At 41.2% G+C, this 27,100-nt stretch overlaps 1 protein-coding gene across 5 annotated transcripts; it reads left to right on the top strand.

Moving 5' to 3' along the window:
• The first annotated feature begins 330 nt into the window (after window positions 1–330).
• ZNF268 (zinc finger protein 268) lies at window positions 331–25,170 on the top strand. Of its 5 annotated transcripts, none has more exons than XM_012747638.3 (5): window positions 331–939; window positions 7,635–7,811; window positions 12,056–12,182; window positions 12,475–12,570; window positions 19,426–25,170. In XM_012747638.3, the coding sequence occupies exons 1-5, from the start codon at window positions 907–909 to the stop codon at window positions 21,831–21,833; spliced, it is 2,841 nt and encodes a 946-aa protein (XP_012603092.2). In that variant the 5' UTR covers window positions 331–906; the 3' UTR covers window positions 21,834–25,170. The 5 variants fall into 5 exon arrangements, 4 of the variants coding, with proteins under 4 accessions (XP_012603092.2, XP_012603091.2, XP_012603089.2 ...); XM_012747637.3 differs by having other exon boundaries at window positions 7,620–7,811; XM_012747635.2 differs by lacking the exon at window positions 331–939 and adding an exon at window positions 948–3,991 and having other exon boundaries at window positions 7,620–7,811.
• Window positions 25,171–27,100: the final 1,930 nt, after the last annotated feature.

Raw genomic sequence — 27,100 nt, 5'->3', positions numbered from 1 at the left:
CAACGTGCAAGGTAGACCAGTGGATTGTAATGTAATAGAGAAAGTTCATCTACAGGGATTGTTCCCTGAAAAAAAAACCTACCACTTGGTCAGCTTGCACCATCTTTAAATACTTCCACAAAAACAACATATGGAGGAGATTGAATACGGAAGCAAATATGAGAATCCAGCTATTTCTATTAAACCGGACATTAAAAAGATTTTCATAAACACGTAAGACTCAATAAACTCGCTAAACCTTTATGGTCTCCAGGTGCTGCGCGCGCAGTCCTGGGGGCGTCGGCAGAAGCCCGCTGGGCGCAGGAGAACTCCGCGCAGAGCCTTCTGGGAGTTGTAGTTTTCCGCCCTTGGGCCGCGAAGACGCAATCCCTTCGCGTCGGTAACGGCTGCCATCGCTCGGCGCCAGTGGGCCGAGACTTATTTGGGCGGCGGCGCAGTTCATTACGTTTCGCCATCCCCTGTCACCGAGTCTGCCCCCGTCTGGCCCAAGGGCCGTTGCAAAGCACCTGGGCCGGGCACTGCGTGGTGAGGGCGAGGACGGAGCCGGCCTGGCGCGAGCCCTGCTGGCTGCAGATCGGCAGGTGGAGGCGTCGGGGTCCCCCGCTGCCCGTCAGGGGCTGGAGGAGCCCGAGGCGGCGGGACGGGACCGAACTAGTGTGGCTGCACTCTTTCCTGCTGCAGACCCGGGCGGCCGCCTGACTCGACCCTGTGTGTTGGCGGGGGCCGGAGACGGGACGGTGCGGCCGTGCCAGGGGGTCTCGGCTCCGGGACGGGCAGGCCTCCCGGCCGGCGCGGGCCTCCCTCCGGGGTGGGAGCTGCGGGGAGACCGCGTCCTTCACGGCGCCTTCCCTTCCAGCGTCCCTCGCGTTGCCTCCTCCGGCGAGGCTCGCAGCACTGCCCGCGGGGATGGCCGCCAGGGTGCGGACAGCCTCCGTCTGGGTGAGTAGCTTCCTTTCGTTCCTGAAAAGCCCCCTGAACGCGACGTGTGCGCACGCCGTCCCCTCCGGTGTCTAAGCTTGAGTTCCTCGCCCCGCCGCTCTTCCGAGCGGCTGGACCTCTTGAGAGGGCGCTAGCCTTTCCAGAGACGCTTCCTGTCTCAGCCTCTTCGCTTCCTCCTTGCTTCAGTCTCTTTCCTGCGAACTTTATACCGTGAATTTTGAGTTGACAAGGGTAATCACCTTTCAGTTTCTTTAACCCGTATTTCGTGAGTGTCTTCTATGTCTCACATCTTTTGAGTTTCATTTTGGAAATTACGCTCTTATTTATTCACTTATTCAACAGTTTTGTTTATTGTTTTTTGTTTGCTGGACCCCGGGACAGGTTCTGAGAGTGCAAAGATGGGTTGTTCATTAACCCTTCATTGGAAGAGCAGTGGTCTGACGGGAATGGTGGGTAAGAAAAGCACAGTGGCCAGGTAATAGGTACTCTGGGAGCGGGCCGTGGAAGGACTTGGGAGACAGAGAGTAAGTAGAGCGTGTCCGTTTTAGAAGTCAGGACACCCCAAGGAGTGCTTCAGAGATTTGGAGATTTTTAAACTGAGGTTTGAAAGATGAATGAGGTGAACAAGGGGTTGAAAATCAACCTAGGAAAAAGAAGCAACATGTGCAAATTTGAGAGGCTTGAAATGACCTAGTATGGTGAACTTTGAGTGCTGTAGAGTTGCTAGACTGTAGACTTTTGGAGTTTAATGATGATGGTAGAGGTGTATATTAAGAAATGAGGCCAGAGCCGTAGGCAGATCATCATAGAGGACTTTGAGATTGCCATTAAAAACTTGAATTTTTAATGGGGAGGGAAAATTATTGAAGTGTTTTCACAAAGGATTTTTGGATTGGACAGTCTGCAGCAGACAAGAGAAGATAAGAGTTTAAGTAAGCTGGTGGTTTTCAGAAACTAGAGGTAAAAAGGCAGAAGCAGCCAGATTTGGTAACTAGTTGGGTGCTGGTGGTAAGGAGAGTTGGAAGAGCCAGGGATGAGCGCTGGAGTTCTGCTCTGTGGGCCTGAGTTGAGTGTGACATCATTCCCTGAGCAAGGGAAGACGATCAGAATAGTGATGGGGTGAGGGGTGGGGGATTTCAGTTTCATATGGATTGGACCCTCCAGGTGGAGGTTGCTGGCGGACAGGTGGGTAGGCATGTGTCTCAAGAGAAAGGTCTGGATGGGGTTACACTGATTTAGTGTGGCCAAACGAGAAGAGAACTGAGTATACTGCTCAGGGAAATGACAACAAGGGAAGGCAGGGGAAGAGATGTTGGAAACTGAGATGGAGCCCAAGAGAAATGATAGAAAATAAGGAGAGACTTGTGTTTCAGAGTTAAGGAAACTTAAAAAAATGGTTGTCATGTAAGATATATCAGGGAAATCAATTAATATTAGGTCACTATCTTAGTCCTTTGTGCTGGTATAACAAAATATCACAAATTGGGTCATTTATCAAGAAAAGAAATTTATGTTCCCACCATTCTGGAGGCTGGGGAGTCCAAGATCAAGGTTCTGGCAGATTTGGTGTCTGATGAGAGCTGCTCTCTGCTTCCAAGATAGTGCCTTCTTACTCATCCTCACCTGGCTGAAGGGGACTAAAAGGGAAGAAGGCTGTGTCCTCACATGGCAGAGGAGATGGAAGACCCAGGTAGCTCTCTGAAGCCTCTTTTATAAAGGCATTAATCCTGTTCACAAATGAGAGCCCTCATGACTTAATCACTTCCCCCAAAGCCCCATCTTCTATAGCACCACAGTGGGGATTAAGTTTCAACATAAATTTTGGAGGGAAGCACACATTCAAACCATAGATGTCATAAAAGTCTAAATTGGGTTTAGTGGTGATGGTAGTGGTGGGTGTTGCTGGAAATATTTCCAGAGCAGAGTGTGAGTGTGTACATGTGGTAGATAGTGGGAACAACAATTGGCAACAGAAATGGGAATGAGGCAGTAGAGACAGTGGTCTAGACTTAATCAGGGTGCTCTGTCATGATGGAAAGAGATTGGTAGCTGGAGGAGAATCTATTAAGGTACCCTAGTAGAAAATCAGTCTAAAAATCAATAGGTTTTCTATTTATAAATAGTATCTATCTAGAAAATATAATGAAGGAAATTACTCTGTTTATAATGACAGAATAAAAGATAAAATTACAACCAACCTGAAAAATGTAGATGACTAATACAAAGAGAGCTTTAAAACTTGAATAATACTAGTCAACATTTAGGTGGTGTTTACTGTGTTCCAGCTACAGGTCTAAGCACTTTATGGGTACTAACTGTAATCCTCACAGCAGCCTCATGAGGGAGGTACTAATGTTAGCCCCATTTACAGATGAGGAAATCATGACAAAGAGAGGTAAAGTGATTTCCCAGTATCACACAGCACATAAGTAGCGGAAGACAGAATTAAAACCAAGGCAGTCAGGCTCCAAACTCAGTTCTTTTTTTTTTTTTTTTTGAGACAGAGTCTCACTTTGTTGCCCAGGCTAGAGTGAGTGCCGTGGCGTCAGCCTGGCTCACAGCAACCTCAATCTCCAGGGCTCAGCGATCCTACTGCCTCAGCCTCCCGAGTAGCTGGGACTACAGGCATGCGCCACCATGCCCGGCTAATTTTTTGTATATATATATTTTTAGTTGGTCAATTAATTTATTTCTATTTTTGGTAGAGACGGGGTCTCGCTCAGGCTGGTTTCGAACTCCTGACCTTGAGCAATCCACCCGCCTCGGCCTCCCAAAGTGCTAGGATTACAGGCGTGAGCCACCACGCCCGGCCCCAAACTCAGTTCTTAATACTACAGTATATACCCCTCTCAAGATAAAGAGCGCCCTAATAGATACAAAATGTACCCCTTGGCTTTTGAAATGTCTGTTAAATGTTTATTGAGCACCTACTATGTGTCAGACCTTGCAGGTCCCAGGCTTGTGATGATGAGCAAGACTGATGGAATCCATGCTCTTGGGAGGGAGACAGATAGCAATAAAGACACTGGACAAAGTGGAGAGATGTTTGAAGGTAGAGTCCTCTTTTCTAAGACCTAGCTTATTCTTTTCATCTTGTTGATTGTCATTTTTTAGAAGGTTTGTTTTCTTTACATATTCCTGTTTTTTGCCATTTCAACCAAATATTATGCTCAGTGTCTACTATGTGTGAGGTTCTATACACCTTAAAACCTCACAGTAGCCCCAGGTGGTGACACTATTATTCTCCTTTGATGAGTGAGGATACTGAGACCCAGAGGGGAGTCAGAAGCCCAGTGGCACCCCTGGTCAGTGCAGAGCCAGGACTTGAACCCAGGTGGTCTGACCCTACACCCAGTTCCCTGGCCAGTGCACTCTTATTGCCTCTGCACGTAGTTTGAGAATTTCTCAAGAGACAGAGACTCTAGGATTCTGGGCCCTGATAATAATTACCATTTACCCAAAAAGAGTCTTGTCCTTGGATCCAGGACCAGATGAAAGTGACAAAAGCAGGTCCAGTAAAATACCTCACTGTGCCCGAGGCAAAGTGGGTAGACCTTACCTAGTGTAAACGGAAAAGGCTCCGAGAGGTCAACAGTTGTTTTCCAGGGAATAATCTGAATGTCCATTAACTGGTGAAAGTGTAAACAAAGTGGAATCCTACTCAGCAATAAAAGGAACAAACTATTGATACATGCTGTTAGCAAGAATAACCCCTAGAAGCATTATGCTAAGTGAAAGAAGCCAGACACAAAAGACTAGATATTATATGATCCCATTTCCATGGCAGACACATACATATACACATACAGGTACTTTCCCCTTCTGTTTTTACACAGACACTAGCTTTCTGTATAGACTATTCCTAACCCTGCCATTATATCACCAAGAGTGTATATTGATCATTCAGTATCCGTACATAGAGATTGTTCTCTCTCTCTCTTTCTTTTGTTGGCTGTATGATCTTTCAGTGTGTGGATGGACAGTATTTATTCAACCATTTTTCTAGTCATAGATATTTGGGATGTAAAAAATGCCTCTGTAAACAGCCTTTTCATAAGTAATTTCATTGATTGTTTCTCTTTCTCTCAGATTCTTTCTTTCTTATTATATTTAGGCTTTCTTCACTTTTCACCCATGCTATCCTCTAGGTCCTGTGGTGTTTTTTTTATGTTCCTTCTAATTTAGTTTTCATTTCTAGATTTTTTTTCTAATTCATTTCTTAGTTCTAATATTTCTCACTTCATATTTTCCAGTTTTCTACTCATCTACTTTCTAGGCTGTTTTATTTTTGGTTTATTTGTCCTTTCAAAGTTTTTTTTCCTGATTTCTTTTAGTTCATTTTGAAATATTAGGTTATAGTTTGTGTGTGTGTGTGTGTGTGTGTGTGTGTGTGTGTGTGTGTGTGTATGCGCGTGTGTGGCACCAGATATTTGGGATATGTTTTCATTGTCTGTCAGAGCCTCATTTGGTTCCCTTTCCCTCACAATACTAATGTGGTTTTTTTTGTTTTTGTTTTTATTTGGGGAGGGGATTTCCAGTTTAAGTAAGATAGGTTTCCTGGCTTATGAAGAAGCCATTCTGTTTGGGGCAAGAAGTACTTGTTTGAGGGCTGTGATGAACCAGGATATCTTTCTCTTGCTTTACTCTTTGAGATTCCTACCTCTGTGGTCATGAAGGGCCTAAAACATGACTTGACTCTCGGTACTAAGTCTTGTCAGGAAGCCTTTTTTTCTGCCTCTAATCTAGTGATTCCTGGGGTTCAACATACCTTTTTTTTTTTTTTTTTTTTGAGACAGAGTCTCGCTTTGTTGTCCAGGCTAGAGTGAGTGCCGTGGCGTCAGCCTAGCTCACAGCAACCTCAAACTCCTGGGCTTGAGTGATCCTTCTGCCTCAGCCTCCCGAGTAGCTGGGACTACAGGCATGTGCCACCATGCCCGGCTAATTTTTTCTATATATCAGTTGGCCAATTAATTTCTTTCTATTTATAGTAGAGATGGGGTCTCGCTCTTGCTCAGGCTGGTTTTGAACTCCTGACCTTGAGCAATCCGCCCGCCTCGGCCTCCCAAGAGCTAGGATTACAGGCGTGAGCCACAGCGCCCGGCCAACATACCTTATTTTTAATGTGTTTCTCTAACATTTACATGTTTTATTTTGTTGTTAAATAATTTCTGGAATAAGCTTCCTCTGGATTCTTCCCACTTAATATCTAAACCTTCTCTCTCCCCTCCCTCTTACTAATAGTCTTTCTCTCCTTCCTTCTATCTGGTCCTCTCTTCTGTCCTCCTCACTGTGAGCAGCCCCCCCCCACACACACACACACTGCCTGAGTATTTTTTATCTTTTCTTGTGTTGATCAATATGGTGCATTTTTCTAGCAGCTTTCCCTGAAAGTGAGGGTCTGTATTTCTGGAAGGGACTATTTGCCCATTATTTCTCATATTTTCATGGCTTTAGATGGCCATAGTACTGTTAGGTCGCTTAGTGACTTTAGGAATTTGTATTTATGGTCACCTGCAGCTCTGAACCTGAGAGGAATTCAGTGTTATGTGTTGTAAGACTTGCTTGCTCAGATCCCACCGGGGAGGGTGCTCTTCTGTTGGGGATAGACATTTATCAGTGACTTGGGAGATCCTGCAACAACGTGGCTTGTCAGAATCTGCCCTCATTTCCCACCACTTCCTCTGCTGGCACTGCCCTGTGCCATACCTGCTGCTCTTGTAGTTAGTTGAATCACACCTGCTATATGCTCTGACCCTGTCACTTAGTTTTTGTTTTTGTTTATATAGATATCATGGTTTTGTCTTTTACTGTTCTGGTAGGTCTCTTTTGTTTTCATCAGGAGTTTTGGGGAGATTAAAAAACAATCCTGGCCGGGCGCTGTGGCTCACGCCTGTAATCCTAGCTCTTGGGAGGCCGAGGCGGGCGGATTGCTCAAGGTCAGGAGTTCAAAACCAGCCTGAGCAAGAGCGAGACCCCGTCTCTACTATAAATAGAAAGAAATTAATTGGCCAACTAATATATATAGAAAAAATTAGCCGGGCATGGTGGCGCATGCCTGTAGTCCCAGCTACTCGGGAGGCTGAGGCAGAAGGATCACTCAAGCCCAGGAGTTTGAGGTTGCTGTGAGCTAGGCTGACGCCACGGCACTCACTCTAGCCTGGACAACAAAAGCGAGACTCTGTCTCAAAAAAAAAAAAAAAAAAAAAAAAACAATCCTGCAACTCTTACCTCATCCTGCTCTTCTCAGTATTTTAACAACAACAAGAAAGACTCAGAGAGGTGAAGTGAATTGTTCACAGACATCTAAATGGCAAGAGGAGAAGAAATGCTGTTTCATTCAGACTGATGTATACCTACTTAAAACTATGAGTTGTTAACTCCTTAGCATTTAGCATCAGGTTCTCATTTAAGTAGCTGCCCAGAAATTGCTTTAAAATAGAATGAATCTCAGGTATGGTCATTGCACTTTCAGGGGTCCAGGGGGCCCGTGCAAAATCTGTGGATGGAACTGTCATCATTGTGCAAGGTTCCTTACGGACATTTCTTCTCACAGCAGCAGCCCTGAGCACACTTTACAGAACACCCAGCCCAGCCTCCATTTAAGTGTGATTCACCAGCCTAAGAGGTTGAGGCCCAGAGGAAACATGCTCACTAAAGTGAGTTGGCTCTTGAGTTCACAGGTCCCACCTCTCCAGGAAGAAGACAGCTCATGTGATAGGATAAGAAAGTTCCAAGTTCAGGAATCCATCCTTGGCCAAGGGACCCCTGACCATAGACCTCTCCCTGGAACGTCCCAGCAGAGTCACTGGACAGAGCAAATCCTAGAGTGGCTGTTTATTTCCCAGGAGCAGCTGAAAAGCACCAAGTCCAGGGTGAGTTTCTTATTTGTTTATTTCCACTTTTCTTTATTACCTTTTTTTTTTTTTTTTTTTTGGTGGAGAGAGGAATAGGGATCCTTAGGTCAAAGGGCTCAGTTTATGGCCTTTTTATCATTGGCTCATATAAGTTCCCTGTCTACAGTTGTTCATATATTCCCTAATTCATACTCAATTTTCATCTCTTTCCTCAACTCCCAAAAATTATGTTGTGTTTTATGTGTGTTATGTATATTTTTTAATGTGTATTTACAAAATATATATTGTCCTAGAAACTTGTTAGAAAAGCAGAATATCAGACTTCATCCCAGTCCTGTTAATATCAGAGTCTTCATTTTAAAAAGATTCAGTGATTCATGCACAGTAAATTTCAAAACAAATTTGATAGGAAATCCATTTTCAAATTTTTACCTGGGGTGCTTCTTTTTTTTTTTTTTTTTTGAGACAGAGTCTCACTTTGTTGTCCAGGCTAGAGTGAGTGCCGTGGCGTCAGCCTAGCTCACAGCAACCTCAAACTCCTGGGCTCGAGTGATCCTTCTGCCTCAGCCTCCCGAGTAGCTGGGACTACAGGCATGTGCCACTATGCCCGGCTAATTTTTTATATATATATATCAGTTGGCCAATTAATTTCTTTCTATTTATAGTAGAGACGGGGTCTCGCTCTTGCTCAGGGTGGTTTCGAACTCCTGACCTTGAGCAATCCGCCCTCCTCGGCCTCCCAGAGTGCTAGGATTACAGGCGTGAGCCACCGCGCCCGGCCTCAATATGGTTTTAATTGCATTTCCCTAATGGTTAGTGTTATTGAGCATCTTCTCATGTGTGTTTGCTCTTTGTATATCTTTGGTGAAATGTCTGTTCAGATCTTTTGCCCGTGTTTTATTTTTTTTTTTTTTTATTTTTCTTTTTAGCCATCACTTCTTCTAGGAATGCCCGTGTTTTAATTGGGTCGTTTTCTTGTCATTGAGTTTTAAGAATTCTTTACATATTCTGGATTGAAGTCCTTTGTTAAAAAAAATTATTTGTAAATATTTTTTTCCTGTCTCTGGCTTGTCTTTTTCTTCTCATAGTCCCATCTTTCATAGAATAAAATATTTTAATTTTGATTAAGTCCATTTTCCCAATTTTAACTTCTAAAAATGGATTGTGCTTTTGATATCATACTTAAAATATCATAGCCCAAACCAAAGTACACAAGTTTTGTCCTGGTTTCTCTAGAACTTTCATAGCTTTAGTTTTCACACTTAAGTCTATGATTCATTTTGAATTAATTTTTATATATAATATGGGGTATATGTCAGATTTCTCTTTTTTGTGTTTATAGATTTACAAGTATTTCAGTACCATTTGTTGACAAACTGTCCTTTCTCCATTGACTTTTCCTTTGTAAACACTTAGGAGACAACATGTGGTTCTTTTTCTAGGTTATCTGTTCTGTCTCATCCATCTATGTGTCTAATCTTTCTCCAGTACCACACTATCTTGATTTTATATTATTGGCTATGAGATTTCCCCACCTTTGTTTTTTTTCAGAGTTGTTTTGGCTATTCTATTAAATAATTTCTTTTCCTTTTCATATGAATTATAGAAACATTATAGATAGCTACCAAAAAGCTTGCTGTGATTTTGATTAGAATTGCATTGAATCTGTATATCAAATCAAGGAGAATTTATATCTGAACAATATGGAGTTTTCCATATTCCATATGGAATTCTGGAATATGGAGTTACCACAGGGTAACTCCCCATTATTTAGATTGTCTTTGATTTTTAGAAATCATTGTTTATAGTTTTGTGTATACAGATCCTACACATTTGTTTTTAGATTTATACTTCTTTTTTTTTTTTTTTTTTTTTTTTGAGACAGAGTCTCACTTTGTTGCCCAGGCTAGAATGAGTGCCGTGGCATCAGCCTAGCTCACAGCAACCTCAAACTCCTGGGCTCAAGCAATCCTCCTTCCTCAGCCTCTGAAGTAGCTGGGACTACAGGCATGTGCCACCATGCCCAGCTAATTTTTTTCTATATATATACTAGTTGGCCAATTAATTTCTTTCTAGTTGTAGTAGAGACAGGGTCTCGCTCTTGCTCAAGCTGGTTTCGAACTCCTGACCTCAAGCAATCCGCCCGCTTTGGCCTCCCAGAATGCTAGGATTACAGGCGTGAGCCACCGCGCCTGGCCAGATTTATACTTCTTTATTCTTTGTTTTTGTTATTATAAACAAAATTGGTTTCTTAATTTCAAATTTTAATTATTATTGGTGCTATTTAGGCATACAACCAATTTTTGTGTATTGACCTTATAATCCTGTGACTTTGCTATACTCACTTGTTAGTTCTGGGAACCTTTTTTTAGAATCTTGGGGATTTTCTTCATAAGCAATCATATCATCTCAAAAAGAAGTTTTATTTTTTTTCTTTCAAGATGTATGCCTTTAACTATAAATTCTATATTTCTTTTTTTTTTTTTTTTTTTTGAGACAGAGTCTCGCTTTGTTGCCCAGGCTAGAGTGAGTGCCGTGGCGTCAGCCTAGCTCACAGCAACCTCAAACTCCTGGGCTGGAGTGATCCTTCTGCCTCAGCCTCCCGGGTAGCTGGGACTACAGGCATGTGCCACCATGCCCGGCTAATTTTTTATATATATATCAGTTGGCCAATTAATTTGTTTCTATTTATAGTAGAGACGGGGTCTCGCTCTTGCTCAGGCTGGTTTTGAACTCCTGACCTTGAGCAATCCGCCCGCCTCGGCCTCCCAAGAGCTAGGATTACAGGCGTGAGCCACAGCGCCCGGCCTCTATATTTCTTTAATAGATACAGAGTTATCTGTTAAGATAATCTATTATTGAATGAGTTTGGTAATTTGTGTCTTTCAAGGAGCATATCCATTTCATCTAAGTTATCGAATTTATGTACTTAGAGTTGTTAGCCTTTTCATGTCTGTGGGATCAATAGTGATATCCTGTCTTTCATTTCTGTTATTTGTATTTCTGTTTTTGCCTGGACATAAGTTTTCATTTCATTTATGTAAATACCTAGTAGCATAATTGCTGGATTGTATGGTAAGATTATGTTTAGCTTTGTAAGAAACTGCCAACTCTTTCCAAAGTGACTGTGACTATACCACTTTACATTCCCACCAGCAACAAATGAGAGTTCCTGTTGCCCCACGTCCTTCCCCACATTTGGTGGTGTCAGGTTTTTGGATTTTAGCCATGAGGATAGGTGTGTAGTGGTGTCTCATTGTCTTAATTTGCGATTCCCTAATGACACATGATGTTGAACATGCTTCATATGTTCATTTGCCATTTGTATATCTTCATGTTCAGGTCTTTAGTCCCACAGAGTGGCTGCTACCTACAGCAGTTGCCTTTTTAGTCCACCAAGTTTTAACTTGTCTTCTCTTCTCTTGTGTTGGTCACTTCTGTAGTTCCCTTTTACACACTCCACATGACACTGTGAAATAGCATTGCTTACTTCTTCCTTTGTGCCTGTGTACTTTGTATTCCTTTATCCTAGCTTCTATGACTTCCAATTTCATTTGCACGTTTAACTTTTCTTCCCTCTGCAATGCTGAATGCTTTTGGAGGTCAGCACTGTATTTCATTCATTTTTATGCCATTTGCATGTAGTTTAATACCTGGAACCTAGAGGTCAGTAACTGCTGCAGATGTAATGTGACCAGCTGAACCTGTTTGCCTGTGACAGTCTTGCCTTTAGCACTGAAGGGCCCATGTCTGGGGAGCCCTGTATAAGATGGTTCCTAGGATAGCTTGAAAGTTTAAAGAGAGGCTATCTCATGCTAGGCACAGTGGCTCATGCCTGTAATCCCAGCTATTCAGGAGGCTGAAGCAGGAGGATTACTTGAGGCCAGGAGTTTGAGACTAGCCTGGGCAACATACCAAGACTCTGTCTCTAAAAAAATTAGCCAGGCAGGAAAATCACTTGAGCCCAGGAGTTTAAGGCTACACTGAGCTATGGTCCCACCACTGCAATCCAGCATGGGTAACAGAGCAAGATCCTGTCTCTTAAAAAAATTAAATTAAATTAAAAAGAAAAATAGAGAGTATCCCAGTTCTCATATCTTGAATGAGAGAATGACTGAGTTAATGCACATCAATGGATGTGTTCAATATGATTTTTGTTTTTCTCACAAAGTTGAATGTAAATAAAGGATGCCCTAAGTAGTCTGTTGTTTTCCACAAACCTAGTAAAATAACTTGAGATTGGATGGGGTATTCTATTTCAGGGACCATTGTCATTCATGGATGTGTTTGTGGATTTTACCCTGGAGGAGTGGCGGCTGCTGGACCCAGCTCAGAAGCACCTGTACAGGAGTGTGATGCTGGAGAACTACAGCAACCTGGTGTCCCTGGGTAAGTGCTGCCCCCTGAGGAGCAGTGTGCCCAATCTCCAGACTTCCCGTCGTTGGTTGCTGAAACCTGGGGGACTTCTGAAAATAGTTAATGATTTGGGGCTTATGTTTAAGGGCCAGATTTTCTTAGACACCAGTTGATATCAGAGTATGCCAATTGAGTGGCCTTTACTTTGCCAACGTGTAAAAGGGCAGCTTTTCATGCCACCTCTAATCCAGATCTTCTCCATTCTTCAGAATCCATGAATCCCAAGCAGTTTTGTTCCAGGTTCTCTGTGATTTTCTGTTGACAGGGTATCAACACACCAAACCCAATATTATCTTCAAGTTGGAACGAGGAGAAGAGCTGTGGATGGTGCATGCTCAAATCCCAAGTCAGGGCCATCCAGGTAAATGATGCAGATATTTAGATACTTTCCTCCTTATTTAGAATTGGTATGAATTCTGATATGATAAGCTCCTCTTGTCTCAATTATAACCATGCACTCTTAGTTAATCTCCTTGTTGGCATCCTCATTTTCCTTCTTACTGTTTCTTGGTAAGAGACTCATTTCATTATGCATTTAACCAAGCTTTTCTGCTTTCCCCTCACTTGATGTAACTTTTATGCCTCTTCTAGTTCTGTTCTATTTGTTTTAAATTATATTTTTAGGCCGGGCGCGGTGGCTCACACCTGTAATCCTAGCACTGTGGGAGGCCGAGGCTGACAGATCGCTCAAGGTCAGGAGTTCAAAACCAGCCTGAGCAAGGGCGAGACCCTGTCTCTACTACAAATAGAAAGAAATTAATTGGCCAACTATTATATATAGAAAAAATTAGCCAGGCATGGTGGCGCATCCCTGTAGTCTCAGCTACTCGGGAGGCTGAGGCAGTAGTATCGCTTGAGCCCAGGAGTTGGAGGTTGCTGTGAGCTAGGCTGATGCCACGGCACTCGCTCTAGCCTGAGCAACAAAGTGAGACTCTGTCTCAAAAAAAATAAATAAAAAAAAATAAATTTGGGGGAATGGGCATTTATTGAAACCTTGAAATCTGTACCCCCATAATATGCTGAAATAAAAAAATAAAAAAATAAAATAAATAAATAAATAAATTATATTTTTTAATTATACGTACTTAAATTCAATAACCACAGCCCCAGCCCAGCTGTTGGTAGATTCTGCCCCTTCCTTGTTTCCCCACGTCAAATAAAGCTTCACTATCATCACTCTGTCCCTTAGGAGCACTTTCCTTAATATTCAATAATGTTTGTGATCCTGCCTGATGCCTTCACCCCAACGCTTGACTTTAGTCACTCCTGCTGAGCCAGTTCTGACGCTGTAGGACTAAACACTTGTTCCTCTCACTTTCTCCTGGGCTTCTTTTGCTCTTCTGAGTCCAAAGGAGACTTTTTTATTTTCTTCATTTTCCTCATATTCTAACTGTAAAGGACTTCTGTTTTATGTCATTTGTGCTACTATAACAAAATACCACAGACTGGGAAATATGTAAAGAACACAAATTTGTTTCTCACAGTTCTGGAGGCTGGGAAGTCCAAGACTGAGATGCTGACAGGTTTGCTGTCTGGTTGGGTCTGCTTTCTGAGTCATAGATTGTGTCTTGTTGCTGCATCCTCCTGAGGGTAGAATGCTGTGGGACAGAAAAAGGGCCACAAAGGGCCTAAGATAGTTCCCTCCAGCCCTTTTAGAAGGCACTAGTCCATAAGGGCCTGAGTTAATCACTTTCTAAAAGGCCCACCTCTTAAAATCACCGCAATGGAGATTAAGTTTCAGTATGCATTTTGGAGGGGATACATTCAAACAGCAGCAACTTCCATTCTGAAGATTTAAATTCTTTTGTTCCTCGACTCATAATCAATAGCCACATTGGTCTCTCATCTGCCATTTGGTCCAGGTTTTGTTTTGTTTTTTAGGGATGGGATCATGTCATGTTGGTCAGGCTAGTCTCAAACTCCTGGACTCATGCAGTCCTCCTACCTTGGCCTCCCAAAGTAGTGGGATTACAGGTGTGAGCCACCGCATCTGCCCTAGTCCTGGTTTTGATTGATCCACTGGCATCTTCCGTGTGCCACTTTGTGGCATCATTTTCAGAAACCAGAATCGTATCTTCCACTGCTCCATAGTCACATACCTTTCTTCTCACCTTTCTTTTCATAGTTTTTTTGTTCTGCTGTTTCTGGTTCTTTTTCCTGGCACTAGGGAGTAAGCTGGAATCTTCCTTCTATGCAGTTTCCTCTTTCTAGTCTTGGTAGAGTCTGTCAGTGTTTTGGTCCTTTAAAAAGAGGTCTTTTAAAGCCTTCATCTTCTCAGTTCCCAGCCCAAATGAGGCAAACATTATTTCATGTGTGTTTCTACTGATTAGCCAGATTTCTTTGTTTTACTCTTTATTCTAATTCATCTTGGATATTACTGTCAGATGTTTCCCTGAGCACCTTAGACAGTCCTTTTGTTACTAGGATTATTTTAGTTGCAATTTTTTTTTTTTTTTGAGACAGAGTCTCGCTTTGTTGCCCAGGCTAGAGTGAGTGCCGTGGCGTCAGCCTAGCTCACAGCAACCTCAAACTCCTGGGCTCAAGTGATCCTCCTGCCTCAGCCTCCCAAGTAGCTGGGACTACAGGCATGCACCACCATGCCCGGCTAATTTTTTGTATATATATTAGTTGGCCAATTAATTTCTTTCTATTTATAGTAGAGACGGGGTCTCGCTCTTGCTCAGGCTAGTTTCGAACTCCTGACCTCGAGCAATCCGCCCGCCTCGGCCTCCCAGAGAGCTAGGATTACAGGCGTGAGCCACCGCGCCCGGCCGTGTTGCAATTTTTGATCAGTTCTAAAGCGGGGCAGCTGTAGGGTCAACTAAGTGATTGGCCCACTAAGTCATCAAGGGCCCATCTAGGTGTGTCAGCATTTTCCTCAGGTTACCTCCCCTAATGGTTACCAGGTGACTGTCGCAGTTCTAGCTGACACATGCAGACATACCAGTGGCTGATGGAATAATAAGAAGGGCTGTTTTTCCCATATGACTCTATCAAGCAGTAAGACCTATTACAGGATGCCCCCAGCAGATTTATCACGTCTGACCAGCTAGATTGTTATCACATGCCCCTTGTCTAAAGATGTCTCTGGCAAGGGAAGTAGGACTATCACTGCCAGCTCTGATAAATTGTGCTTGACCTTCTGGGAGTGGGGACAGGGATAGGGATGGGTCCTCACTTCCCTGACTGAAGCATATCACCTTAAGGATGGGGGTGGAAAAAAATTAGGTTTCTGCTAGCCAAGAAAAGAGCAGAAGAACCTTTGGGTGGGCAGCACTGTCTGCCTGCACCTCCTTGGTTGTCCAGGCAGCAGCCATCACACCCTTCTTCCCAGGCAAATATATACTGTAACCTGTAGTTTTGTTCTTGTACTACATTAATGAAAGTTTAGGATCCTGTTCCTATTCAGACCTGGTAGTAGTTATTTATATTCTGGAGAGCTATAATTAATCTATCTGTATATAGCAATCCAAATATAGAAGGATAGAGAGAAGTACACGGTCCCCTTGTCCCAGAGGACCACAGGAGTGAACACCACATAGATGACACTGTTTTACACTATATTGAAACCCTGGTCAGATAGACTTTGCCAGGACATCTTTCCATGGCAGCGAAGTAAGCTTCCTGGTGAGTGTGTGTTTCTGCTCTCTGAGCATAATTTCCTTCTTTGTCATCTTTTGTGGTTAAACTAGACAGGGTTATTTGGGAAAATGCTTTTCTGTAGCTTCAGAATCTCAATTCACTTGGTGCACATTGGGTTTCCCAGCGATTACTTTTGGACGCCAGCCAGTAATTATGTTTATTATAGTCTTAAATCATGTTTAAGTAATCTTTAAGCTTAAGAATTCCTGTATTCTGGTTACTGGGTTTAGTATCTTTTCCTCATTTCCTGAATTGTTAGTTACCAACCATAATCTTACTTTTGCTATTGTTACTATAATACAAACAGCCTGCTCAACAGAAGATGTATTAGATGTCCTGGGAAATCAAATGATGATTTGATGTGGGATCCAAGCAAAGATAAGAATGGGTGTGGTACCAGCAATAGAAGAATCAGAAGGATAAAATATAGGATTTGATGTTTAGAACAGCTTCAGTGTCCATGAACTCTGAAAGTCTATGAGGGTAATACTGACAGCCAAACATAGGAGCAAATCTGATTCTAGGGCAAAGAGACTCACTGGCCTATTTTATTTTTGATAGAGACATTTTTGACTATAGGACCATTTTATAACTAGTAATACTCCTTCCCAAGCTATTGTGATAGCCAAAATGCCAATTTTCATTTCTCAGTGTATCCCGAGGAAGATTCTATACCAGTTAGGAATTGATGTCTGGGGAGATATAATTTGGTGGTTGTGTACAAAATGAATGAGACAGATCAGATTTGATAGGTAGGAAAACAACTTGCCTATTTTTTCACAGGAAACTTTGAATGAGGTGTTAAGATTAGGGAATCTTAACAGGTGTTAAGATTAATCTTATTAACCTTATTAATCTTAAGGAGGTGTTAAGATTAGGGTCTACTATCTCCAAACCTGACTTGCTCCTTTGTTATCTTAATGTCCTTTTCTGTTCATTACCCTGATGAACATGTTACTTTGGGGCACCTAAATTGACTATACTAGTTCTCTATTCAGCCTCCAGATATTTGCTGTTGTGTCTAAGGACTTGATCCTCTGTCTTATTTCCTATCTACTTTGCATCTTTGACTTTTGTTTTTATGTTAAAACAATGGTCTGCTTATCCTGTGCCCTGTTTTCCATTCTTGCCAGAGACAACTACTTTCATCTCTTTTAACTCTTTCCTATAGTGTTTGCCTCCATATTTCTAAACAACCGGATTATTCTCCTGCACCTTGGCTTTTCCTCCTAATATCAGTCAGTATAGAAGGGTGATTTAATTCTTTCTCACCCTGCTCCCTCCATACCTTCCCACCATATATGTACTGTCTCTCTCCATGCCTCCATCATGCTAATACAGTAATTTCATATTTGTGGTTAGATGAGTCTTCAGTTTTTACATTATTATGATTATGTAATTTCTGTTTCCAGGTAAATCATGCAGGTACACAATGATTAATTTTTGCTTATAGATTTTTATTTTTCTGTGGTTGTTTTATTTGCCTGTTTAATTTTTTCTGTTATCATTAATGTGTTTATCTTTAATTTAAGCTCAGACTCCATTTGATGTCTAAGTATTCTTGGTTGGTACATTCAACCAAATCATTAATTCTATGCATTTCATTTTCCCAACTCTTTGGGAACCCACTCCCAACTCTTTCTGACTTGCTGCAGTGGCACCTAGTTTTTCTCAATGCCTTCTGTACAATTTTTATCCTGGGATCTCCTCTTTTGTTTTCTTTTTTGTGTCCTCTTTCATGTTTTTTCTTGATTGGTTTTGTTGGAGCACTTTCCCCAGGAGTTTCCTGTGAAAGGCTGCATGTGATATAAATGTGGAGACTTGTGCATCTGAAATTGTTTTTACTTCACTTGTCATTGCTCTATTTTATATCCTTTAGTGTTTCTAATGATAAGTCTGCTGCCATTCTAATTTTTGGCCCATTATAAGAAACTTTTGAGGTTTTTTTTTTCCTCTGGAAGCTTTTAGGAGCTACTTCTTGTCCCAAGTGTTCTGAAACTTTATGATGATGTTCCCTGTGAGTCTATTTTGATCCATTTGTTCAGGTATTCAATGAAATGTTATTCTCAAGAAGACTGGGAATTAATCTACAGTGTTCTATCTCTTTTTTCTATAGGTTAGCAAAGAGTTTGGCACATAAATAGGGGTTTGATAATTATTTGACAAATGACTCTAATGTTCAGAGATCTCCTATAACCTCTTTATATTGTACTTATTGTTCTATGTGCCTGTTTTGCCTTCTTTATCCATTATGTAAAACTTTTAAACTTAAACAATCTCAGTTTACTATGCTTCTTTTCTTTTTCTTTTTTTTTTTTTTTTTGAGACAGAGTCTCACTTTGTTACCCAGGCTAGAGTGAGTGCCATGGTGTCAGCCTAGCTCACAGCAACCTTAAACTCCTGGGCTCAAGCGATTCTGCTGCCTCAGCCTCCCGAGTAGCTGGGACTACAGGCATGCGCCGCCATGCCCGGCTAATTTTTTCTATATATATTAGTTGGCCAATTAATTTCTTTCTGTTTATAGTAGAGACGGGGTCTTGCTCTTGCTCAGGCTGGTTTCCAACTCCTGACCTTGAGCAATCCGCCCGCCTCAGCCTCCCAGAGAGCTAGGATTACAGGCGTGAGCCACCGCACCCGGCCTTCTTTTCTTTTTTTTTTTTTTTTGAGACAGAGTCTCGTTTTATTGCCCAGGCTAGAGTGAGTGCCGTGGTGTCAGCCTAGCTCACAGCAACCTCAAACTCCTGGGCTCAAGCAATCCTCCTCCCTCAGCCTCCTGAGTAGCTGGGACTACAGGCATGTGCCACCATGCTCTGCTAATTTTTTCTATATATATTAGTTGGCCAATTAATTTATTTCTATTTAGAGTGGAGATGGGGTCTCACTCTTGCTCAGGCTGGTTTCAAACTCCAGCCTGACCTTGAGCAATCTGCCCGCCTCAGCTTCCCAGAGTGCTTACGCTTATTTTCAATTTTAGTTTTTCTTTGTTTTCTACAGTGCCCAATAGTTTGGGCATGTTTATACTTGAAGTTTTATTTTTATTGAGGTATTTATTTTATTTTATTTTATTTATTTTTATATTTATTTTATTTTATATTTATTTTATTATATTTTATATTTATTTTATTGAGGTATTTATTTTATTGAGGTATTGTTTTATCTGATATATGAAACTAAAAGAGAAATCTCATGATATGGCATTTTAAGGCACTTTTATGCTATAGCAAGATCATGTTTTTATCTACTTATTTACTAGATGCAGGGTCTCTGTTGCCCAGGCTGGAGTGCAGTGGCCCAATCATAGCTTGCTGTAACTTCAAATTCCTAACCTCAAGTGATCCTCTCACCTCAGCCTCCTGAGTAGCTGGCACCACAGGTGTGTGCGACCATGCCTGGCAAATTTTTAAATTTTCTTTCTAGAGGTTTGGTCTTGCTATGTTGCTCAGGCTGGTTTTGAACTCCTCGCTCAAGCAGTCCCTACACTTTGGCCTTCCAAAGTGCTGGATTATAGGCATGACCACTGTACCTGACCTCATGTAATTATTTATAACATATGACTTATTATTTTCATTTCTAGATAAAGTCTGGGAAATTGATGATCACATCAAATGGCATGCAGAAAACCAAGGCAATCTGGGAAGTATAGCAAAAAGCTGTGAATGCATTGCATTTGGAAAACTATGTTTTCTTGGTACAAATTATGTTTCCTCAAAGCAGAAACCTCATACATGTGGCATACATGGAAAGAGTTTGAAATATGATACAGATTTTACTAGTAATTATGCTGGAAAGAATCCTAATACATTTCATGTACATCGGGAATCATTCCTCCATTCCAAACATGAGCAAACTGTTATTGGAATAAAATACTGTGAAAGTAATGAATCTGAAAAAGCTGTCAATAAGAAGTCACAACTTACGTGCCAAAAAACATATATGGGAGAAAAACCTTTTGAATGTAGCTACTGTGAGAAAGCCTTCAACAGTGAGTCACATCTTACAGTGCATCAGCAAACTCATGCAGAAAAGAAACCCTATCGATGCAATGAATGTGGGAAAGACTTCAGCAGTAAATCTTACCTCATGGTACATCAGAGAATTCATACAGGAGAGAAACTTCATGAATGCAGTGAATGTGGGAAAACATTCAGTTTCAATTCACAACTCGTTATACATCAGAGAATTCACACAGGTAAAAATCCCTATCAGTGCTGTGAATGTGGGAAATTCTTCAGTAGGAAAGACCAGCTTGTTTCACACCGGAGAATTCATTCAGGACATAAACCCTATGGTTGTAATGAATGTGGCAAAACTTTTGGTTTGAAATCGCAGCTCATTATACATGAAAGAATTCATACAGGAGAGAAACCATATGAATGCAGTGAATGTCAGAAAGCCTTTAATACAAAGTCAAACCTTATGGTACACCAGAGAACCCATACGGGGGAAAAACCCTATGGTTGCAGTGAATGTGGCAAAGCATTCACGTTCAAATCACAACTTATTGTACATCAGGGCACTCACACAGGAGTAAAGCCCTATGGGTGCATTCAGTGTGGGAAGGCATTCAGTTTGAATTCACAGCTCATTGTACATCAGAGAAGTCACACAGGAATGAAACCTTATGTATGCAACGAATGTGACAAAGCCTTCCGAAGCAAGTCATACCTCATTATACATATGAGGACACACACCGGAGAGAAACTCCATGAATGCAATGATTGTGGGAAAGCCTTCAGTTTTAAATCACAACTGATTATACATCAGAGGATTCACACAGGAGAGAGCCCATATAAATGCCATGAATGTGGGAAAACTTTCAGTCGGAAATATCAGCTCATTTCACACCAGAGAACTCATGCAGGAGAGAAGCCCTATGAGTGCAGTGACTGTGGAAAAGGTTTTGGTTTAAAGTCACAGCTTATTACACACCAGAGAACTCATACAGGAGAGAAACCCTTTGAATGTAGTGACTGTCAGAAAGCCTTTAATACAAAATCAAACCTTATTGTACATCAGCGAACTCATACAGGAGAGAAACCATATGGTTGTAGTGAATGTGGAAAAGCCTTTACATTCAAGTCACAGCTCATTGTACATCAGGGCGTTCACACTGGAGTAAAACCTTATGGATGCAATCAGTGTGAAAAAGCCTTTAGTTTGAAGTCACAGCTGATTGTCCACCAGAGAAGTCATACAGGAGTAAAACCATATGGGTGCAGTGAGTGTGGGAAGGCCTTCAGGAGCAAATCATACCTTATTATACATATAAGAACTCATACAGGAGAGAAACCACATGAATGCAGTGAATGTGGAAAATCCTTTAGTTTCAATTCACAACTCATTGTACATCAGAGAATTCACACAGGTGAAAATCCCTATGAGTGCAGTGAGTGTGGGAAAGCTTTTAACAGGAAAGACCAGCTTATTTCACATCAGCGAACTCATGCTGGGGAAAAGCCTTACAGGTGCAGTGAATGTGGGAAAGCCTTTAGCAGCAAGTCATACCTCATAATACACATGAGAACCCATTCAGGAGAAAAACCATATGAATGTAATGAATGTGGGAAAACCTTCATTTGGAAGTCACTACTCATTGTACATGAGCGAACTCATGCAGGGGAAAATCTTTATAAATGTGGTCAGTGTGAGAAATCCTTCAGTGGGAAATTACGGCTCGTTGTACACCAGAGAATGCATACAAGGGACAAACCCTATGAATGCAGTGAATGTGGAAAAGCCTTCATTAGGAAATCTCAGCTCATTGTACACCAGAGAACTCATTCAGGAGAGAAACCCTATGGATGTAATGAATGTGGAAAAACCTTCTCTCAGAAATCAATTCTCAGTGCACATCAGAGGACACATACAGGAGAGAAACCTTGTAAATGTCCAGATTGTGGGAAAGCCTTTTGTTGGAAGTCACAGCTCATTATGCATCAGAGAACTCATGTAGATGATGAGCATGTTGAGTTAAATGTGTGAAACTTTTCTCTCAAAAGTCAATTCTCAGAAGTTACCAACAAAATCATATGGAAGAGAAACTCTGTCAATGGAAATGTCTTATCCTCTAGAAAACTCATACCAAACAGAAACATTGTGAATACACAGCAAAGGTAAAGGCATCCAGAGAAAGCTGTTCTTTACATGCAAAAAGATACAAAATGTACATGGGAATCCTGTGAATTTAGCAAACCCTTTGAAAAATTTTAGCAGCAACTCATACACTTTTAAACAGTTTATACAGGTGAAGAACTATAGAAATGAAATAGATGTTGGAAAGTCATTAATATATGGTAACATTCACAAAGGAAACTTCATGGAACAAATGGAAATAGAATAGACTCCTTTAAAATTCATAGTTTGTTAAACAGCATTTTAAAGAGAAAAATTACAGAACCAGCGAATGGCAGAATTATCAAAACTACAGACATTTTAGGTATCAGAAGTTCATATCTCTTAGGAATCATGCTATAAGGGAAGTTTTCATCTAAAAATGACAAACCCTAGCAGAGAAATAGTAATGTAGGAAGGAAGATCTATTATGTGTCAAGTATGGTTAAGCCTCAGCAGGAATATTTATCTCATTATATATCAGGGTTCATTTTAAAAACACCTATTATTTTAATTTGGAGAAATGTCTTACAGAAATAATTTCAGGAAATTATGTTGCAGGTGTTCCAAGTTTATGAATATATTGGAGAAAATGCCCAACTATAAATGTTTATAGAAGGTAAAGATTATTTTAGTATGTAGATAAATTTAATAATTAGGTTAACAAAAAGAAATTCATCCTAAGACCTACAAGGGTGTTTAGATATCTTATATATACACCACATAGTATGTATTTTGCATATTTTGACATTTTATTTGTGAATGCCATATGTGAGACAAATTAGTAGATACAATGCCAGTGATTTCTACTATGAATACCAACATTGTTTCTTCTTACCAAATGCAACTTGTTACTAGAATAATATAGCTTGTTATTAAGAATACATTTCAACACTACAAACATTTTCTCCTATTATTTTCTACCCTGTGTAAACAGTCCTTACAGCTACCTTTTTAGTTATAGGAACCAATATGGTGTACATTTCATTTGTTTGCATAGCCTGGAATCTGTTCTATCTTCACTGGTTAGAATCTCTTGATTTCCTTTCGGAGAAATATACCCTCACAGTCTATGAAGCCACAATAGAACCATCATTCAAGATGCCCTGCCAAGGACTTGGCATGGTCACTAAGTATGGCTGAGACATGTGAAATTTTACAATTTTAGTGGATTTCCAAAGTACAAAAAACAAACTGAGCTTTTATTCTATGGTTGTATCTTGATGTGATTATTAACTAGTTATTTTTATAGAGATATTCCAGAATAGCTTTAGTTACTGTCATTTTCTTAACCTACTTCTCTTGTCTTTTAATTTGAGCTACTTGTTATCTTTTTAATACATTGTGTGTTTGATGTGTTTCTATTGTTTACAGCTTAGTAACTCAGACTGCTTCAGAAATGGGTATTAGAGTGGGAGGTGTAGTCAGAAGCTTACAAGGTTATATGGATATTTGGAAATGGTTGTTTCCCAAGACAAGATTGAAACCTTTGAAGTCTCCATTCATATTCCATGGCAGAAACTAGTCTCATGATAAGAACTAGTGAAACTAATTGTTGTCATATCCTCACTGAGGTTCTGTGAAAATGGAGCAGTCGCTATTGAAAAATTTCAAACATAGTAAGAATTCTGGATTGTGTTGAAGTGAGGAATGCTTCTGATGGCCCTGGATAGCATGGAAAATAATGAGCTCAAAATCTCAATTAAAGGAAGGGTATAAAGTCAGTGGACTTTAAGTGATACTGCTGAAATATTTACATGTAGCTATAATATTAGAGTGGTGAAAAGTCATTCTCCCAGTTGGTTACTCACAAAGTATGTTTTCTTCACAACTTCATCAAATTTCTCATGTAAATGGGCATTAATCTTGAAAGAGTAGGACCCTGACAATTAGATTTGGGCTTCTTAGAGGAATACGAGAATTCAGCACAACAAATATTTCTGAAACAATCTCCACTTTGTACTCTATTAGAGAACCCTATATCTTACCCAAAGAAACTGTTTCTTCCTTGATTGGGAAAAATTTGGTAATTTCTGAATGCTTTATTTATATTGTGTTCCACTCATTATACAGAATCCAATCTGAAGATACCTGGGGTGAAGAATGGTGATTCAAAGAAGGGAAGAAAAAGCTTGTATAATCAAAGAATTGCAGATATTTGCTAAAGTATATTCCCTAAATCTGGGAAATATTGTTAAAGTGTACTTTTTCATGAATGTATTGAGGAAGACCAAATAAACTCACAAGAGTTTCAGTTTACTACTACCAGGGTTAGTTAGAGTTTAGTTTGTTTTGTTTGATGAAAATCTACATGCAACCATGCTCATGAGAAGCCAGAAATGTTGACATAATACTGACAATAGCACTCAAATACTGTAGGAAAGAATAATGCTGGATTAGGCCTTAATATTCTTAAGTGAAAATTTTACCACTTAAATGAAACTTAGAAATTAGTTGCTCTACAGGGAATAAACAAAATAGATGAACAGAAAGTGAATCACTGGCTAATCACAAGGTAATATATATATATTACCTCATCCCTCTGATCCTATCCCAGTCTCAGAAAAGAAAGATTCCTGAGACTTTTCAGGAATAGTCTTAGTTGTAAGGAAAGATAACCCCAACATTTTACAACTTTCCCATTAAATAGACATTTGTGAGAAAAAAATAACTTTCAAATCATATTTGTGAACATAGATTTTTTAATTTTAAATGGAATTATAGCAAACTGTAGCTGACAACAAAAAGACATGATATAATTAGGTTAAGCAGACTAGTGGTGATCCCAATGTCCTTTGTCCATCACCAACAGAATCACTGTATTATTTATAATGGTAATGCGCCCACTCAAAAAGCTACATTTATCCCCTGTCTTTGTAGCAAATTGTGACCATGCTAATAATTTCTGACTAATGGAAATGGATGTTGTTGAGAAAGTCTAATGGGAAGGTCCCTTAAAAAGGAAGCAGATAACTGTGGAAAGCCCCATTATGCCTATTAACCTTTCCTCTTTTTCATCTACATCAAACATGATGTTTGGAGATTCAGCAGTTATCTTAGACCCTAAATTCATCTTGAGGATTTAGCCCATCTGCTAAAATTGAGCAGAGTGAATTGCGTCTCTGAAAACTATGGATCTGCTATACCAGCCTTAGACTACCTACATCTGTATGTTTTACACAAAAGAGAAATGAACTATCTTGTTTAAGCCATCTTTCCTTTTTTGGGTGGGAAGAAAGTTGGTTCTGTTAAATGTGGCTGAAACTGCTAATTGAAATAGTAGTGTGTTTGGAAGATTTAATATTAGGAAATCTCTTAATGTAACCACACTACATTAGATCTGGGCTTCTTAGAAGAATACGAGAAAAGCCATATTAGTATCTCAATATGTGCAGATAAATCACTTGATGGAATTTAATACCCAGAGATGACTGTTAAGAATAGAAATTAATTCCATTATCTTGGTTTGGAATATATTTATCTTTACCTACTCCCTTTATTTAAGAGACAGGTTCTCACTCTGACATCCAGGCCAGAGTGCAGTGGCATGATCTTAGCACATTGCAGCCTTAAACTCTTGGGCTCAAGTGATCCTCCTGCCTTGGCCTCCTGAGTAGCTGGAACTACAGATGCAGCCACCATGCCTGGCTTCTTTATCCATTTTAAATTTAGTTGTCTTCTTGTTGAGTCTTAGTTTCTTTGTGTATTTTGCATGCAAGTTATTTTTCAGATGTGTTTATCAAATATTTTCTCTCAACCTGTGGCTTATGTTTTGTTTTCTCAACAGGATTTTTCACAGAGTAGACATTTCAGTTGTCTGCATTATCCATTTTTTTCTTTCATAGGATGGTTTTTGGTATTGTATCTAAAAATTCATCACCAAATCCAAGGTCAGCTCCAGAGACTTTAGTCCATTTTCAAAATGGACAGGATGCAGCTGACTCAGTCAGCCTTCTAGAAATTTCAGGTCTGGGCCCATTGCCTGCCAAGGCCAGGAGGGAGCACAATGCACTGGGGGTCTTCATGCAGACTGTACTTCTGTGACCAGCTGTCGCCCAGGCTCCTCCTTGTTGGGTCTCTGGGTCCTGCTGGTCACAGGAAAGGGCACAGGCCAAGGCTGGGATGGGCCCAGGGCTTTGTGAGTTTCCTGGGAGGGCCAAGGGGTGGCATCCCTTGCCGTAGCCCAGGGCACAGTAGTCACTGCTGCTGCCCTCTGAGTCTGGGGAAGCTGGCCTGGTGGTGGTTGTGGGGGCCCTAGAGCTGCTGTGCCAGGTAGGCTGGTGGCTATCCCCTACACTCTGCACACCCTACTAGCAGCATGTCTTCGGAGATAGAGCCCCAGGAAGCTGGTCCCAGTGCCCTCCTTCTCCTCATGGCCCTCGGATTTTCAGGGACACACCAGGCCACAGGTGAGCAGTGTGATGGCCTACAGATGCAGGACTGTGAGGCTGTGCCATTGCTTCCCCTGCCGCCAACCCTGGGTCCCCCAGCCGTAGGCTGAGCCTACAGGAAGGAAAGTCTCTGTGCCTGTGTCTCACAGGCCAGCTTCACAACTCCTGAGGGAAGGGCCAGGGTCTGGTTCCTCTGGGTCAAGGGCTGCTGACCCCAGCCCAGCACACACATGGCCCTGTTCTGAGATGGGCAGGCAAACACAGGGCCATTCACAGACACCCCCGAATCCACAGTCCACCCCTGGGCCCACAACTGACCAAGAAATTCAGCTTCCAGGACTTTATCCTAAGGAGACAGCCAGGTAAGGAGTGGAGGGAAGAGGACAGGGATGCCCACCCGACTGCTGCTTATGAAACACACATTAGAAACAGTCCCAAGGTCCAACGACAGAGTGCTGATGCGTGAATTAATGCATCACCCATCACGAAATGCTACCCAAGGCTGTCATTAACCTCTATACTTTGACACGGACAGTTAAGTGAGTAAAGGAGGGGAGTCCAAAATATTAAACTTTTATTGAAAACATTTGTTTCCCAAACACAATGAATTACAACCTGTGGGAAAAGCCACCCTGTTCCCCCTGCCTGGGCCGTCCCCAACCAGGCTTGCTTCCCAGCACTCCAGGGAGAAGCCTGGCTGACAGAAATGTCGGGACACTTCCCGAGACCCCCTCCCAGAGTTAACCA

This window comes from Microcebus murinus, chromosome 22 (genome assembly GCF_040939455.1).
Source record: "Microcebus murinus isolate Inina chromosome 22, M.murinus_Inina_mat1.0, whole genome shotgun sequence".
NCBI classification, from domain to species: domain Eukaryota; kingdom Metazoa; phylum Chordata; class Mammalia; order Primates; family Cheirogaleidae; genus Microcebus; species Microcebus murinus.
This window is presented reverse-complemented; position numbering and strand designations above follow the sequence as displayed.